Source organism: Notamacropus eugenii, chromosome 1 (assembly GCF_028372415.1).
Source record: "Notamacropus eugenii isolate mMacEug1 chromosome 1, mMacEug1.pri_v2, whole genome shotgun sequence".
In the NCBI taxonomy this organism is placed as follows: domain Eukaryota; kingdom Metazoa; phylum Chordata; class Mammalia; order Diprotodontia; family Macropodidae; genus Notamacropus; species Notamacropus eugenii.
In genome coordinates this window covers 472,943,438-472,961,906 of record NC_092872.1, presented here as the reverse complement: position 1 = coordinate 472,961,906, position 18,469 = coordinate 472,943,438, and the positions used below count along the sequence as shown (strand labels likewise).

The 18,469-nt window shown below is 35.8% G+C and overlaps 1 protein-coding gene and 1 long non-coding RNA gene across 4 annotated transcripts in view; both read left to right on the top strand.

Annotated features, from left to right (window-relative positions):
• Positions 1 to 3,498, top strand: part of LOC140519363 (uncharacterized) — a 38,532-nt gene extending 35,034 nt beyond the window's left edge. For 2 of the 3 annotated variants that reach the window (XR_011972189.1, XR_011972190.1), the window contains exon 5: positions 942 to 3,498. This is a non-coding gene — a long non-coding RNA (uncharacterized lncRNA). Of the gene's footprint in view, positions 1 to 936 lie in introns of all 3 variants that reach the window. The other variant, XR_011972191.1, reaches the window with a different exon arrangement.
• Positions 3,499 to 8,777: 5,279 nt separating this feature from the next.
• Positions 8,778 to 18,469, top strand: part of LOC140519361 (liver carboxylesterase 1-like) — a 35,812-nt gene continuing 26,120 nt past the window's right edge. Inside the window, exons 1-2 of the mRNA XM_072632275.1 lie at positions 8,778 to 8,879; positions 15,707 to 15,914. Of these exons, the coding sequence (XP_072488376.1) occupies positions 8,792 to 8,879; positions 15,707 to 15,914 (296 nt within the window). The 5' untranslated portion in view covers positions 8,778 to 8,791. The remainder of the gene's footprint in view (positions 8,880 to 15,706; positions 15,915 to 18,469) is intronic.

Here is an 18,469-nt window from a genome sequence, read left to right as displayed (position 1 = left end):
TAACATTCCCTCACACACAATTACTTTGTTCTTGTGTTCATATAGTTGCTGTGTGTGTTACTTCTTAGACTCCCTAATATTTTACACATTCTTGTAGCTGATTGAAAAATTTCTCTTGCCATTGTTTTCTGTTGGACTGTGTTGGAAATGTAAAGAAATGGTAATGATATGTCTGGATTTATTTGATGTCTTTCAACTTTGCTAAAGTTTTCAATGCAATTAATTTTTATTAGGCTCTAGGATTCTTTATGATTTCATTTCCTACTTGCCTATGTTTATTCCCTGTTGTTACTATAACAAGACTTTCTACCGTTATATCACAATAGTGGATATAGTGAACATCCTTGCTTTTACCTTTGACCTTTTTGGAAAGGGCTCTATTTATTGGCATCTCATTTAATGCTGGCTTTACATGCTACTTAGCATATTGAACAAATGTTTGTTTATTTCTTTTTTGTGGTGTTTATGACAGAAGTAAGCATTGTGTCTTCTCTGTAACTGTTAATATGATCATATAATTTTTGTTAGCCTTGTTTCTAATATACACTTATAGTACAAATTCAAGTTAAGCATAGTGCATAATATTTTGGATATATTGTAGTGTCCTCTTTGATAACATGTTTAAAATTCCTGAATAAATATGTGTAAGTTATATTGAGCTATAGTTGTTCTAAGTTTTGATTCTTTCTGGTTTAAGTATAAAGACGATATTTGTATCACTGAAGGAGTTTGGCACCATGTTTTGTTTTCCTTTTTTTCAAATTATTTATATGACATTGGAATCAATTATGTTTGAATGTTTGATAGAATATGCTTGTTAATGCATCTGGCCCTAGGGTTTTTTATCTTTAGGAGCTCATTTATGGATTGTTAATTTTTCTATTACAAAAATCTATTTTCTCTTTTTCATCCCACTCCCCTCTCCCCCTCAAAAAGCACAGCAGCAGCAGCAACTACCACTACTCAACAGAACAAAGCCAAACAAAACCCTTGGAATAAATATGCACAGTGAAGGAAAATAAAATACTTCACTGTCAAAGTCCAAAATATATATGACACATTTCATGCCCTGAGTCCACCAGCAGGTGGGTAGCACACCTCCTCATTGATTTCTCCTGAATCATGGATAATGATTGCATTCATCTCACTTCTTAAGTCCTTCAATTTTTTTATGTTTCTGTTATTGTATAAATTCTCCTGGGCTGCTCTTATTTTCTTTTTGTGTGTGTTTCACTTAAGAATAATAGATTTTGAACATCTAGAAATAAAAATGTAAGTTCCATTTAATGTAACTGTACACATTATAAAATATTTGGGAGTCTACTTGTCCAGAGAAAGCAAAGAACTATATGGACACAATTACAAAAATCTTCATACAAATGAGGTCAGATCTAAATAATTAGGAAGATGTTAATTGTTCCTGATTAAGCCAACCTATTATAATAAAATGACAATTCTACCTAAATTAATTTACTTATTCAGTGCCATACCAATTAACCAAAGAATTACTTTATAGAGCTAGAAAAATAATAAGGAAATTTATCTGGAAGAACAAAAGGTCCAGAATATTGGGGGAATTAACGAAAAGAAATGAAATGAAAGGTAGCCTTGCCAAAATAGATCTATAACTGTATTATAAAGCATCAATCATCAAAGTCACTTTGTACTAGCTAGGAAATTGAACAGTGGATCAGTGGAATAGACCCACATGTACAATAACTCTGGTAATCTACTTTTTCATGAACCCCCAAACTCCAGCTTCTGCTATAAGAACTCATAATTTCACAAAATCTATGAAAACTGGAAAATAATACCACAAAATGTGCACATAGACCAACATCTTACACCACATAACAAGAAAAGGTCAAAATGAGTACATGATTTATACATAAAAGGACATACCATAAGCAAATTAGGACAGCAAAGAATAGTTTGCCTGTCAGATCTACGGAAAATGGAAAAACTTATGACCAAACAAAGATATAGAAAATGTTATGAAATGCAACATGGACAATTTTGACTACATTAAATTAAAAAGGATTTGTGCAAACAAAGACAATGCAACCAAGATTAGAAGGGAAGCACAAAGCTGGGAAATGATTTTTACAGGCAGTATGTCTGAGCCTCATTTCTAAAATATATATAAAAATGAATAAAATTTATAAGAATACATCTCCTTCCCCAATTGATGAATGGTCAAAGGTTATGAACAGGCAATTTTCAGAAAAAGAAATTAAAGCTGTCTATTGTCATATAAAAATGCTCCAAATCACCACTGCTTAGAGAAATATAAATGAAAACAACTATGAGAACATGACATCTATCAAATTCACCAACATGACAAAACAGGAAAATGATAAATACTGGAGAAGATATGAGAAAAATGGAACACAAATGCATTGGTGGTGTTGTGAACTTATTCAGTCATTCCAGAAAGCAATTTGTTACTACACCCAAAGAGTTATAAAACTGTGCATACCCTTTGACCCAGCAATATCACTTTTAGGTCTATATCTCCAAGAGATCATAAAAATGGGAAAAGGACCCATATGTACAAAAAATATTTATAGCAGCTCTTTTTGTAGTGGTCAAGAATTGGAAATTGAGGGAGGCCCATCAATTGAGGAATGGCTGAACAATATGTGGTATATGAATGTAATGAATTATTATTGTGCTGTAAGAAATGATGAGTAGGTGGGTTTCAGAAAAAAGCTTGGAAAGACTTGCATGAACTGATGCTGAGTGAAGTGAGCTGAACCAGGATAATATTATACACAATAACAACAGCTTTCCATGATGACCAACTTTGATAGACTAAGTTCTTCCCAGCAATGCAAGGATCTAAGAAAAATCCAAAAGCCTCAAGATGGAAAATGCTACCATATCCAGAGAAGGAATTATGAAGTCTGAAAGCAGACTGAATCGTGCTATTCTCTCTCTCTCTTCTGTTTTTTCTTTCACAGTTTCTCCCTTTTGTTCTGATTCTTAGTTCACATGATTAATGCAAAAATGTTTAATATGATTGTTAAAAAAAAGAAAAGAAAATATTTTAAATACCATGATTCCACACTGTAATGGTTTGTTGAAACTTATGGTACACAAATACAGAGCCAAATTTAAAAAAAAAATAGCAAAGGGCATATACAAATATTTGTAGAGATGAATTTTTAAGTGTCGATATCTACATATTTATTACCTAAATATGGGCATAATAAATTTAAAAAAATAATGTTAATGTAACCCAAATAAAGAATAATTCTTACATTCCTTAGGAGTAAGGATCACAGAAACCATATTTAAATTCAGACTTTCAATGTTGCATGCATAAACCTTTTATTATCTCATAAAGCCTTTCTTAGTCTAGCACCTAACATATTGCTCTGAACTCAGTGGGTGTTAAGTAAAGTAGTTTTGAATATTCAATAGATTTATTTGTTTAAATGTTCTGTATAATTATTAACAAATAAAGATGGTATAAGTATCAGAGAAATGAGCAAATTAACTATATGTTTTTAATTCAGACCTTTCTAATATTCCTTTTCTCTGTTTTAGGTTGTCTCTCAGAGGATGACATAGCTTTTTTTTTTCTTTTTTCTTTTCTTTTGGGGGAGAGAGGTGAGGAAATCAGAATTAAGTGACTTGCCCAAGGTCACACAAGTGTCTGAGGCCAGATTTGAATTCAGGTCTTCCTGATTCCAGGGCTGGAGCTCTTAACAATAAAACTTTCAATTTTAGCTCCCTTGAGTTTAATTTTGGAGATTGTTCTATGCTCAGTGTCTCCCTTTAGACAACCTCTATATTCTCTATTCCTTTCCTTCCTTACAGGTTAATAGGATTTACAGCTATCTGTAGTCCCGCTCTCCTCAATTTAAAAATTAGACAATTGAGGATTAAAGAGGTGAAATACTCTGTTGTCAAATTGAGAGGAAGTAGCAGAGCCAACAAATCTGGGTTCTCTGATTCTAAATCAAATGCCCTTCATCACACTGTAGCACTTGAACTGAGGGAGTAGCAAATGACCTCCAATTACTAAAGTAGTAAGAGACACACAGGCATTCCTGAGATCTTCAATGGTCACGAAAACCCTGTTTCCTTTTCCAGAGTTCATCAACTACCCCCTCCTTTTTAGTGTTCCCATATTCCCTTCTTTCCCAAAAAGAGTTCTCATAATGCATATGGTCATGGTTCCAGACAAGCGACATGTTTAGCTTGCTTTTTGAAGGATGTTGTCCCTTCTGGTGCTGTTTTTCCTTCTTTTTCAGAAGATGCAGATGATGCAACTTTGCAGCCTCTATTTAAATCCTGGTGAATCAGGATATCTCCATTTCTTTCACTATCTTCAATCAACAAGATCCCAAATTTCTTTTTCTTCCTTTCATTGTGGATATTTCTATTTTTGCATGTTTCTATCTGAGAATAGAGCCTAGGTGCGCATAATTTCTCGTAGAGGATATGTGGCTATACAGGCCACTTTCTAGGTACTCGAACACATATAACTCAGTATTTCTATGTCCTTGCCTATGTCTCTCAGCCTAGATCTCCTTTGTGCATGTGTGTGTGTGTGTGTGTGTGTGTGTGTGGGTGTGTGTGTGTGTGACTGTATGTATATGCTTGTGACTTTCTTCTCTGCCTACCTGAGCCTTCTGTTTGCCTTCTGGCAGACCCCACCTTTATTTTTTTTTAGATTCAGATCAGGAACATCTGACTAGTCAGACAATAAAGTAGTTTCTTTTGGTAACTTGAGAGTTTAGAAAAAAAATAATTTTTCTGCTAGATATAGGAAACTAAAGTGGAAATCTACAAGACAAAAGACAGAAAAGCCACCTAAGGTTAAAACCTTGTGACATCACATCAGTGAACTTAAAATACTTAAAGGTCCCACGCAAGCATCTCTACCCCCACTCATTCTATGTACCCTTTACATGGAATTGAAGGAAAACCACAGGTGCCTGATTTATTCATTCTTTCCTGCTCTCTCCAAGGAAGTGACTTTCTTATTCTATAAGAGTTTCTGGGCACTGATTCTGCCCAACCACAGGAAGGAAATATAGAGCAACAAGAAGGGGAGGGTTAGAGGAGGGCCAGAGGATGTAATCTGAATGCAGGTATAAGATGTGTTCAGGGAAGACTAATATCTCTGGTGTGATGGCTGCTGAGCCCTATTCATGGATGCTTTCCCTCTTTAGCGCCCACCTGTTCCACCTAACTCTCAGTTGTGGCTCCAAGAATCTGTAGCATTGAACCACACCCTGGTAAGCCATTTTGGCGGATAGGCTAAACCACACTGAGGGTAACCAAGGTGTCTCAAACCCATTGGTGAGTTAGGGGGGTGTTTACTCCAGGCACTTGAAGACTTCATTCATGGATGAGTGAGAACTATTTGTTCCAACAGCCATGAAGCCAGATGAAGCAGGCACTTTTGAGTGTTTAGAGCTTGGTTATACATCAAAGACACTAAAGTCATCCATTTCATCTTGAGCAGTCTTCTTGATTCTGCTCTACCACTGTCCTATGATGGCCTTGATGCAGAGTGGCAACTCAGCCGGAGCCAGTCCTCTCCCTCCAGAGCTTACTACAGACAGTTACCTGGGCCAGACCAACACACACACACAACCACACACACACACACACACACACACATGCACACACACACCACAACTCACACTGGCAAAGAAAAAACAAGCCCAGATTCAGAGGTTGATACAGTAGCAGAAGGCGAGGGGTTATCAATGAATGAAGGGGAAAAAATCAAAGACAAGTGTCTAGGAATAAAAGAAAAAAATTGAAAAATCTAAATCTCAGGAGAATGTTGTAGCAAAAGTCGAGCTCACAAGCAGATTAACAGAAAAGATGTGCAGAAGGAAGACTAAGCAAAACATCAAAAATAATCAAAAACACCACGAAAATGTGTTACCTTATGAAAGAAAATGAACCAAAATTACTTGCTGAAAAAGAGAATCCTGTAAACTCCTCAGAGCCATGAAACAACAGTAGGACTTATGATTTGATCCAGTCATACTGGAAATCCATATGGAAAAATCCAAAGCCACTGAACTATTTATACCTTTTTACTCAAGATTAAGCTCTACTAGGCTTAATAAAATAAATAAATAAAATAAAATAAAATAAATATAAAAAAATAAAAATAAAATAAAATATAATATAATAAAAAATAAAATAAAATGATAAAGGGTATGTATGTGTATATATCTATCTATATAATACATTATGTATATGAACAAAAATATTTATAGTAATGTATTTTCATAGTGGCATACGATTCAAAACTAATGGTGTATCAATTATTTGGGGAATGCCTGAACAAATCATCATATATGAATACAACAGAACAGTACTGTACTGAAAGAAATTATAAAAAAGACACTTTCAGATAAAAAGAGGGAAAGATTTGAATATTGTCAGGGAAACAATTTATACAATAAAACATCACTGTTAATAATAAATTAAAAACTCTAATCAATGCATAAATTATGATTATTCCAGAACACTGAGGAAACATGGTACCCACTCCCTGAGTGTATGAGAATGAACTCAAAGAGCATAACAAAACACATATTCTCAAAATTACTAGTGTAGATTTGTTTTCTTTAACTCTTTGTATCTGATTTAGGCATTTGTTGTTTTTTTTTTTTTCCATTTGAGGGATGGATACCTGAGGAGTAGGGGTACTAACAATGGAGTTAAAATGAGGGTCATCTATGCATTTTCAAGATGCACAGAGAAGAAATACAGAAAGCAATCATATGAACCATTTGAGAACCTTTGAAAATTGCATGTTAAATTTGTTGCATCCCTGAAAGTATACAAGCTGTGGGTGGAGGTTGCATATGCAATCTTCTTTTTTTATCCTATTCTACATTTTATGACAAATGCTCATCTTATTTGGTGTTTGTTAAGTACAGTTTAATGGGACTTTGGTGTATGTGCACATTGCTTAAGAGTTCTTGGCTTACATGAAAAGCACTGGGGATGTGCTTTCAGGAGACTGAGTATTGAAGTGGGTGTAAACATTTTGCTTTGACCTACCATATGGTTGAGAGTGGTCTTTCCTGCAGCCCACTTAGTTGGAACAGTTAACATCTTTAATATGGTCAGAGTAAGCAGTTCAGGTGGCTTTTTCCTGAATTTCCATTTGAAGGTGAAGGACTCTTTTACTCATATTATTTATGTTCATCCTTCATTGCCGAAGAAGACCATGCCATCAGAGAAATGATGACATGACTTGCACTTGACTTTGTTTTGAGTGAGGGAGGGCTGTGCAGGTCACCAGCCTCACTTCTCCTCTAGAGCCATCTGAATCCAGTGACCAGATATTCATCAGGATGGCTGGAGATGACCCAGGATGAGGCAATTGGGTTTGAGTGACTTACCCAAGGTCACAGAGCTAGTGAGTGTCAAGTGTCTGAGGTGAGATTTGAACTCAGGTCCTCCTGACTCCTGCACTGGTTCTCTATCCACTCCATGACCTAGCCTCCCCCACTCATATTACATTGTAAAGGAGGAGGTCTTCTTTCCTTCTTATCCTTCTCATTTACTACAGGTCATTCATAGAAATTGGCATAGTGTTACAATCTTTTCTCCATTCTTTTTCATTCTGTGTAGAAGGAGTGGAGTCTCCAACCCAGAAGCTAGAGTCTAGGGATTATATGAATACAGGTTTTTGTTACAGTCATCCCAAAAAAAAGGGCCCAAGAAGTAAAGGCCTGAAATGCTAGCCCAATAAAATTTTGTGCTTGAACTTGGTGGAACTAATACTATGAAGGAACCCATTTAAAGTACAAATCCTCTCTCTTCCCCATAAACTAAAGAGTGGAATGAGTAGGAGGTATTATGTCCCCAAGGTTTTCAGGGAAATGTTAGTACATTATTGCTATAGCTTTGAAGTAAACATTCCTTTATAAAAATGAATACTGTGTTGAGCAGTTAAGTGAAAATGAGGTGCTGGTCATTTAACCCCTAAAATTGGGAAGGCAGGGATTTAGTCAATAGGAATTAGTATAATGCAGGAAAAAAAAGAGTCTCATCTTCCCTCAGGCTTTCAAAGAACATCAAGGAGGGGTAAAAAATTGGGTGAGTGAGAAAAGTAGAAGGCCCAACCCTCAGAAAATAAGACATAATTAACCATGTTACAGTAAATAACATTGATTTACAAGGTGTAACATTTAGGGCAATTAAAATTTTATTTCTTTCATTTTGCAATTTTATGTTTTGTTCTACAGATGTCTTTCCCCTATAAAATTTAATTATCTTGAGGACAGCTGCATGTCTTTTTTTTTTCTTTCCTTTTTCCCCATACTTTATCCAGGTTTTTCTTTACAAATAAGTCTTTCCCCAAAGGGCTCTGATTCTCTGAAGAAGAAAGAAAAGTGAGAAATTAGGACAGTTCTTAAAAGTCACTTGTCCAGGAAGAATGGGTGAGCTTTCTAAACCCACAGTTTGCACACCAGATGCTAGTGTGACATTCAGATGGAATTCAGGTTTAAAGATGACCTTTTATAACTTTTACCTTACCTGTTGACATGGGTGTTGAGTTACTAATGTGTGCATTTTAGAATTAAAGCTATAAAAATTAAGAGGGTGAATCACAAAAGAGTGTGTTTTAAGATACCATCTCTGATACCATCTTTCCAAGATTATGATTGGAAGGAGGAAAATTCTTTTCTTGATTTTATGAGATTTAATTTTCCACCTGTCATTCAGCCAGCTAATCCTTGTGCATTATATAACGCACCAGCAGTGCTGAAGGACAGATCAGAACCTTGAACCAGTCATGTGGGAAACCACTGCTCCCAACAAGATATGGTTGCTTTCACTGGTCCTGTGCTCCATCAGCTCCATCACTGTTTTCCCAGTTAAGGGTAAAGTATTTTATTCCTCTTCCAAAAAATAATAGACACTAAAAGGGTCTTCTTAGTATCTTACAAGAAAACTAGACAGGTAGTAGCGTTCCATTTTTTTATTATGAATTTAATTTTAAATGACCAAAAATATTGCAATGAAGAAAGAATAAGTAGAAACAAACAAATAAAAAGGTTGTGTACAACTCTGGGAAATTCTTTTTTATAACATTTCCTGTGGTTTTCCATGGGAAGGTGTGTGTGTGTGTGTGTGTGTGTGTGTGTGTGTGTGTGTGTTAATGCTGGATCAGAAGGAAGCTGAGCCTTCCAGGCTGATGAGTAGCTTACTTAGAACAATCTGAAGTAATTCTGTTGTTTTTATTTTTTTTAAGTCTAGTGAAGAAGTTCTTAACCAAAAGTCCATAAATTGGTTTTTAAAAATATTTCAATTGTTGTACTTTAACATATTTGTCTTTCTTTGCAATTGTGTGAATTTTATTTATATATTTAAAACATTATTCTGAGAAGGGTTTCAACTTTACCAGATTGCCAAAGGGTCCAGGACAGAAAATAGGCTGAGATCCTATAGTTTAAAAAATATCCTGGGGAATGAATCACTTAAAATAACAAAGTAGTCTCTACCGAACACAAAGGCAATGAGATCCTGGTTGCAAAATAAAATGAAACAACTATCCAGATAATGTAGGATTATATATATATATATATATATATATATATATATATATATATATATATATATATATATATATATATATATATATGTGTGTGTGTGTGTGTGTGTGTGTATATATATGTGTATATATATACACATATATGTATATATATATATACATATATATATATATGTATATATATATATATACATATATACATATTGGAATCTTAGGGATGAACCATTTCAACACTTCCATTATGCAGTGGAATCTGAGGCCAAGAGAGAAGAAGAATTCATTTGCAGAGACTGGACTAGAAACCAGGTGGCTTGTCTTGTAGCCTTTTTGTTATTCTTCTGTACTACCTTTCTGCAGAATCTGTTTTAAAATGACACTTTGGCCTATCATTCTAGTGGATTGTAATACTCAACTGTAGTAAAAAAAAAAGTAGTGAGCTAAATGCTGTAGGGTGCCGCTGAATTAGACCAAGGAGTCCAGAGCAAAGAGAGAATTGGTCTTAACAGAAAGGATGCGTGGGGTGTATGAGAGAGCTGAAATCTCTCTTGTTTAGTCTTTTGTTAAACAAGACATCATGGGCAAAATGATTTGCTCAGTCAGAGTCAGAATTTCATGTGAATGGAAAATTTAGAAAGTGAGCACAGACAACTCTTCAAAGTAAATCTTCCTGAATGCATTAAACATATAGGTAAGGTGACAAAATGAGGCAATTTCCCAAAGAACTCAGATTAAAAACAAGGTTGCAATATGCTTACCTGGGTATTATTGTTTCTGCATTATTTGGATAATTCAGTTCTTATTTGGGGTTTCACCTCCATCTTAATCATTCCCTTCCACATTTTCCATTCTGAGGATCATTGCTATGGGCTGAGAAAACAGGGACAAATTAAGAATTTAGTAATTCTGCCTTCTATATGTAGTCTATGATTGTCACCACATCCTGCTTTCATATACATCTTTCTCTAGTATAGCTCAAAGGGTCCTTCATACTTTCTAACATCTATGCTTATCATTATTTAATTGGACATTTACCACAGCCTTAGGAGGAAGCCAGGGATGTAGTTATTATCCCATTCTGCATACAGCCAAACAGTCCTCAAAATGACCAGGGTCACACAGCTACTTAGAGGCAGAGCAGATCATGAACTAAGGTATCCTTAAAGTTAGTTACTGTACTTTTTCCCACTTCACCACCACTAATTTGAAGCAAGATTCCTCTTCCTTTTACTATTGTCAATCTCCTTCTGTTAATCCATAATGATGAATTACTCCTATTATTGATTTTTTTCTGTTTCTACATGTGTGTTGTTAAATGATGCTGGAGAAAATTTTAAAAGTGTGTTGACTGGATCCACTAAAATTTTTTCTTATATAATCTCAAATGGGTCCTTATTGCAGCAAAGCAATCTTTTAAAATCTGTTCTAGGTCTGCAGCTACTTGATGGACAAAAAAGACCTAAAAATAAAGTCTCCTTATACTTAAGTATTATCTTCTCCTCAACTACTGCACCACTCATTGGAAACAAAACCACTCTCCATAAATATATGTAGGAAGACAGGTTGGCAAAGTAGATAGAACGTCAAATATAGAGTCAAAACTAACTGGATTCAGATCCTGTTGCAAATATTTACTAGTTGTGTGACTATGAGTAAGTCATTTATCCTCCCTGAGTCTTAGCAAGTATCTAAAACTGTAAGTTAAAGATCGTTGTGATCTACTCTGAATTTAGGGGAGAAATTTCCCTCAGTGGTGAATCCAAAGGAGAGGGGGAAAGGGGATGGGGAGGGGAGAGAGAGAGAGAGAGAGAGAGAGAGAGAGAGAGAGAGAGAGAGAGAGAGAGAGAGAGAGAGAGAGAGAGGAAGAAGAAGGAGAAGAAGAAGAAGAAGAAGAAGAAGAAGAAGAAGAAGAAGAAGAAGAAGAAGAAGAAGAAGAAGAAGAAGAAGAAGAAAGAGGAGGAGGAGGAGTAAGAAGAGAAGGAAGAGAAGAGAAGCAAGAAGAAGGAAGAAGAAAGACTGTTAACATCCTTACAAGTGAAGATGGTATTTGTTAATCTTGAGAATTGTATATTTGTTTTGATACATAAAAGGGATATACATAGAACAGAGGGAGAGAGTATAAGGTAAATGATGTGATGATAAAAATGTGTTTTAAAGGTGTAAAGGGATTTTTAACAGGACATGCGAAAAGAAGGAGGAAGAAAATGATGAATTACATGACAGGAAGAGGCATAAAGTTATATTACAGTAGACGGAAAGACGGGAGGGAGATGAGCATCGTTTGATATTTACTCTCATCTGATTTGGTTCAAGGAGGGAACAACAAACTCAGCTAAGTATAAATATCTAAGTAGCTCCATAGGAAGTAGGAGGGGAAGGAGGAAAGAAAAGGAAGGTGAGCCTAAAAGGGAGGGAAGAAGGAGTAAGGGAAAAGAGGAGTAAAAGGGAAGGGGGTTGAAAGAAGGGAGGGGAAACTGAGGGAGGCGATGGTCAAAAATTAAAACTATTGCGGAGGGGAAGGGAGAACTAAAAGGATAAACATGTCAGGGGGGGAAAGGATGGAGGCAAAGAAACAGATAGTGATCATAACTGTGGATGTAAATAGGATGAACTCTCCCATGAAACAGAGAGGGATAGCAAAATGAATTAAAAACCATAATCCAACAATATGTTGTTTACAACAAATACATCCGAAACGGAGGGATATACACAGGGTAAAGGTAAAAAGATTGGAGTAGAATATATTGTGCTTCAACTGATGTAAAGAAAAGCAGGGGTAGCAATCCTAATCTCAGACAAACAAAAGGAGAAATAGATCTAATCAAAAGAGATAAGGATGGAAACTATATCCTGCTAAAAGGCACCATAGACAATTAAACAATATCATTACTAAACATATATCCTCCAAGTGGTACAGCATTCAAATTCTTAGAGGACAAGTTAAGGGAGTTACAGGAAGAAATAGACAGCAAAATTATACTAGTGGGGGACTTTAACTTCCCCCTCTCTGAACTTCATAAATCTAACCTCAAAATAAGCAAGAAAGAATGTAAGGAGGTGAATAAAACTCTTGATACGGTAGAAATGACAGATCTGTGGAGAAAACTGAATGGAGATACAATGGAATATGCTTCTTTATTAGTGGTACATGGTACATATACAAAAATTGATCATGTACCAGGGCACAAAACCTCATAATCCAGTGCAGAAAGGCAGAGATGGTCAAGGCATCTTTCTCATATCATAATGCAATAAAAATTATATGTAATAAAAGGCCATAGAAAGATAAACCAAAAATTCGTTGGAAACTAAATAATCTAACCCTAAAGAATGAGTGGGTTAAATAACAAATCCTAGAAAGAATCAACAAATTTATTCAAGAGAATAACAATAATTAGACAATCTACCAAATATGGGATATCTCAAAAGCAGTTCTTAGGGGAAATTTTATATCTTTGAATACCTACATGAATAAAATAAAAAAAGAGGAGATCAATGAGTTGGGCACACAGCTGAGAAAGTTAGAAAAAGAACAAATTGAAATTACAGAATGACAAGGTTAGGTTTTACGTCAAGATCTTTCTGAAAGAAGATTAGATCAGGATGGAATGGATTCCACTGCAATGAAGCTATTCATTGAGTGGTTGGGTAAATACTTGTCAGTTAATTTGTAGTAGGGATTGCTTTTATGCTTATAAATTGGACTGTATAATTGTTGGAGTCTCTTCAGATATGAACTAATATGATTCTAGTATTTCTTAGTGTCTGTTATGGCTATGGAAAGAAGAGGTAGAGAGAGAAAAGAAGATATATGAAAGAGATAGTTTGGATTAAGTTCACCAAAAAGATGAACAAATGGGATCCCATCCTCTTTCTTTTTCATGCATTCATTCATTCATTCATTCATTCATTCATTCATTCATTCATTCATCTATTCGTTGATTCAGTCAGTTAACCATTATTTTTTATTGTCGTACTATGAGCCTAGCACTTTTCTAATCACTGGAGACAAAAGAAAGGTAAAACAGTTCTTGTTCTCAGGAATAAATCATTCTAGCCTGGGATGATAAATATATGTGTGTAAATATCCCATACAGGTATCTACATGTGTATACGTATAAGACATAGGAAGACTCATCTTCCTGATTTCAAATCTGGCCTTAGACACTTACTAGCTGTGTGACTCTGGGCAAGACACTTAATCCTGCTTTCCTCAATTTCTTCATCTATAAAAAAGAGTTGAAGAAGGCAAGGGAAAACTACTCTAGTACCTTTGCCAAAAAAATGAAATCTAAATGGCATCATGAAGAGTCAGACATGACTGAATAACATTCATCACTGGGATGGGATGAGAGCAGGAAAAATCTTCATGTAGAAGGTGGTACCTGAATTCAGTCTTGAAAGGAGCTAAGATTTCTTAGAGCAGAGGTTAAGAAGGAAATCATTCCAGTCATGAAAGGAACAGCCAAGTCCTGGGGAAGGACTAACATGAATAGGAAGGCCAATTTGACTTGACTTTTAAATGGGTCTATTTTAATGTCAGAAATTTAGGGTGGGTTCAGTCTTTAAATGTCAAACGGAGAAATTCACATTTGATTTTAGAGGTAATAGTGATTGAATTGTTCTTTTAACTTTAAAGTATTTATTGAATACCAAACATGTACAAAGTACTGTGCCAGCTTCCAGTGGTGATGGTAAAGTAAAGAAGACAATGCCCTATCCTTGGTAATACAGAGGTTAGTAGAGGAAAGAAAATTCTTCTCTACATATACTTTCCTGTTGAACATATTTCCAAATTAGTCATGTTGTATATAAGAATTGGAAAAAATGGGAGGAACCGTGAAAAAAAAAAACAAAAAAAATAAATATAATAGTTTACTTCACTGTATTCAGACTCCATGTTTCTTTCTCTGGATATGAATGTCATTTTTCATAATGAGTCTTTTTTGAAATTGTTTTAGGTCCCAGGATTGCTGAGAATGGCTAAGTCTATCAGAAGCAGTTCTCATACAATGTGACTGTTACTATTTACAGTGTTTTCCTGGATCTGCTCACTTCACTCAACATCAGTTCATATAAGTCTTTCCAGGTTTTTCTGACGTCTGTCTGCTCATAGTTTCTTATTGCAAAATAGTATTCCATTACATTCATATACCACAACTTGCTTAGCCAGTCCACAATGATGGGCATTCCCTCAACTTCCAGCTCTTGACCATCATAAAAAGAGCTGCTATAAATATGTTTGTAATGGATTCTTTACCCATTTTTATGATCTCTTTGGGATATAGCCCTAGAAATGGTATTGCTCTGTGCAAGGGTATGTAGATTTTTATAGTCCTTTGGGCATAGTTCCAAATTGTTCTCCAGGATGATTGCATTGATTTACAGCTCCACCAACAATGAATTAGTATTGCATTTTCTCCACATCTTCTCCAACATTTATCATTTTTTTGTCTGGTTATCTTAGCTAATCTGATAGGTGTGATGTGGTACCTCAGATTGTTTTGATTGGCATTTCTCTGATCAGTAGTGATTTAAAACATGTTTTTCATATGATTATAGATATCATTTATTTCTTCCTCTGAAAACTGACTGTTCATATTATTCGACCAATTATCAACTGGGGAATGACATGTATTTTTATAAATGTGAGTCATTACACTATATGTCTTAGAAATGAGGCCTTTATCAGAGACACTGGCTGTAAAAAATTCTTTCACAATTTTGTACTTCATTATAAATCTCGATTGCGTTGACTTTGTGCAAACATTTTTGGATTTATTGTAATCAAAATTATCCATTTTATATTTCACTATTCTCTATCTCTTGTTTGGTCATAAATTGCTCCATTGTCCATAAATCTGACAGATAAACTATTCCTTACTTCTCTAATTTGCTTATGATGTACTTTATTGCCATATCATCTGAGTATTTTTGTATAAATTTACTGCACAGCAATAGGAAATAATCCAGTAGATTACTGTTATTAATCTTAACAAAGAGGTGAGAAACCTGAAATCTAGAGAACTGAAGTCACTTTCTCAAAGTTGTCCTGCTAGATGTGGGCAAAGTTATCAAGGGCTCTTGACTCCTACTGATTCTAATCTGTTTTGTTGCCTCCCTAGTGAAACTAACTTCCTCTCACTTATTGTGGCACAGGAAAACAGCAGCCTTTAATGCCAGTAGTGGACACTGAATATGGAAAAGTCCAAGGCAAACAAGTAACACTACACGGATTTGACACACCTGTCCATGTTTTTCTGGGTGTTCCTTTTGCCAAACCTCCTCTTGGGCCTCTGAGATTCAGACCGCCCCAGCCTCCTGAGCCCTGGAAATTTGTGAAGAGCACTACGACATATCCACCTGCGTAAGCATCAGTCTTCAGTATCTTTTGGGGAAGGGTGGGATAAAAATGGAGGAAAACATGAAATCATATTTTTTTTCTTGGATTGCTTTCCAGTCAAACCATTTGAGAATCCTTCATTTTGCCCACTCTCTAGGAAATACTGTTTCTTCTCATTTTCGGTCCCATACCTTAATCCTTATAGGAGGCAGGAGGGTTTGTTGGAGAAGAGCTTCTCAGGTTTTCACATTGTGCTGCTCCTGAGATAGGATGTGATTCACCTACTCTGGGAATTTCAGACAGAATTAAGAAATAATGGACCTACTGCTGTATGCAAACCAAGATAGATACTGTGAGCATTGGTTTCTTTGCTCATTTAAACCCAAATAAAGTCCTGACCAGAATGGCAAATACCCTTTCCTTCCATTTTTTAGTCATTCCAGGACCATCTCTAGTTATAAAACTATTTCTTCATTGCCCTCAGGGCTTTAGTGGATATGAATCAATTGGTCTGGAACAAAAAAACCTTCAAATAAAGATGAGGATTGTAGCTCTGGCCCTGCTGCATTGAAGCTGTCACCCAGGGCTAATGATTGAAACTTTCTGGTTTTTTTTTGTTGTTTTGTTTTGTTTTTCCATTTCTATATTAGAAAGGAGAGGGCTACTCCACTTATCCCACAAGCTTCCTGTGTAGAAGAGAGGAGGTACTGGCTTTTGAAAATTATAGTATAGCAATTAGTTACAACAAAGTATATAAGTTGAAGGAAATATGAATTATGGTACAGTAGGGATACTACAGAGAGTGAGGAACAGTCCATATTAATTATGGTTAGGTACAACTCTGGGTCCCTGATGTTGCATCTGGCTGCCCCTGAAGTTACCCCAATGTTTCAAAGGGCAGAATAGTTTCTACAGTCTTTCATATTACTCTCCTCCCCCATTTACACTCTTGTTATCAACACAAGTAAATATTTCATCCACAGATAATCACAGTTGAGGGGAGTGGAGCTAAGATGTTGGAGCAGAAGCAGGGATCTGCTTGAGCTCTCTCCCTAAACCCCTCAAAATACCTGTAAAAATAACTCTAAATAAATTCTAGAGAAGCAGAAACCACAAAATGACAGAGTGAAAAAGATTTCCAGTTCAAGGTACTCTGGACTACTGATAGAAAGGGTCTATTGCACCAGGTTCACAGTGGAGCACAGCCCAGTGTGGGCCAGGCTGGCACAGACTGGACTGGAGCAGGACTCAGGGCACTGAATCACTGGCAGCTGCAGCAGTTTTCATACTTCTCAATCCACAAATGCCAAAGCCAGATTCAAAAGTCAATTAGAAAGCTCTCTCACCTGGGTGATAGAAGAATGTGCTCTGGCCTTAGCCCTAGCCCCAGCATGGCATCAGGCACTGCCACAGAAGGGCCTGCTTCTGGAGTGCACTGCTTACATATGGTGGAGAATTTGAGCAGCTAAGTTGGGTTGTAGTCTTAGATAGTGGTCCTGGGGCAGGGAGGAGTGCTGGTATGGCAGAGCTGTTGGCCCTGGTGGAGATGAAATCCTACTTGCTGCTCCTGGGAAGAAAAAAGTGCTTGTGGTTCCTCACTAACCAGAGTGTAGGTCAGGAGAAGAGTGAAAACCTCTCCTTTTATCATAGTACTTTTGAGGAATTGAGAATTTGCAGGTCCCTAGAGATATTTCTGTAAATAGCTGCACAAAACACCTGAAATTTGGAGCAGTATACCTTCCACTTAACAAATAGTCCAAAAGTTAAGTAAATGGCTAAGGAAATGATCAAATGGGACAAAAAGTAAGACTATAGAAGATTACTTTCTTGGTGAGAAGATATTTTCTTATGAGGAGGATCAAAGTAAACAACTACAGAAAGACAGCAGGTTCAAGGTTCCTACACCCAAATCCTCCAAGAAAAGTATGGAATGGTCTCAGGTCATAAAAGAGTTCAAAAAGGATTTTGAAATTCAAGAAAGGGAAGTAGAGGAATCATTGGAATGAGAAATGACAATGATGCAAGAAAATCATGAAAAATGAGTCAACAGCTTTCTGAAGGAGACACAAAAATACTGAGAAATATAACACCTTTAAAAATAGACTAACCCAAATGGCAAAAGAGGTCCAAAAAGCCAATAAAGAGATAAAGGCCTTAAAAGGCAGAATTGGCCAAATGGGAAAGGAGATCCAAAAGCTCAATGAAGAAAATAATGCTTAAAAATTAGAATGGACAAAATGGAGGTTAATGTCTTTATGAGAAATCAAGAAATTTTAAAATAAAACCAAAAAATGAAGAAAAAGAAGACAATGTGAAATATCTCATTGGAAAAACAACAGACCTGGAAAATAGATCCAGGAGATATAATTTAAAAATTATTGATCTACCTGAAAATAATGATAAAAAAATAACCTAGATACCATCTTTGAAGAAATCATCAAAGAAAACTGTTCTGATATCGCAGAACAGTAGGGAAAAGTTGAAATGGTAAGAATCCCCTGATCACTTCCTGTAAGAGATCCCAAAAGAAAAACTAGTAGGAATATTATAGACAAACTACAGAGTTCCCAGGACAAGGA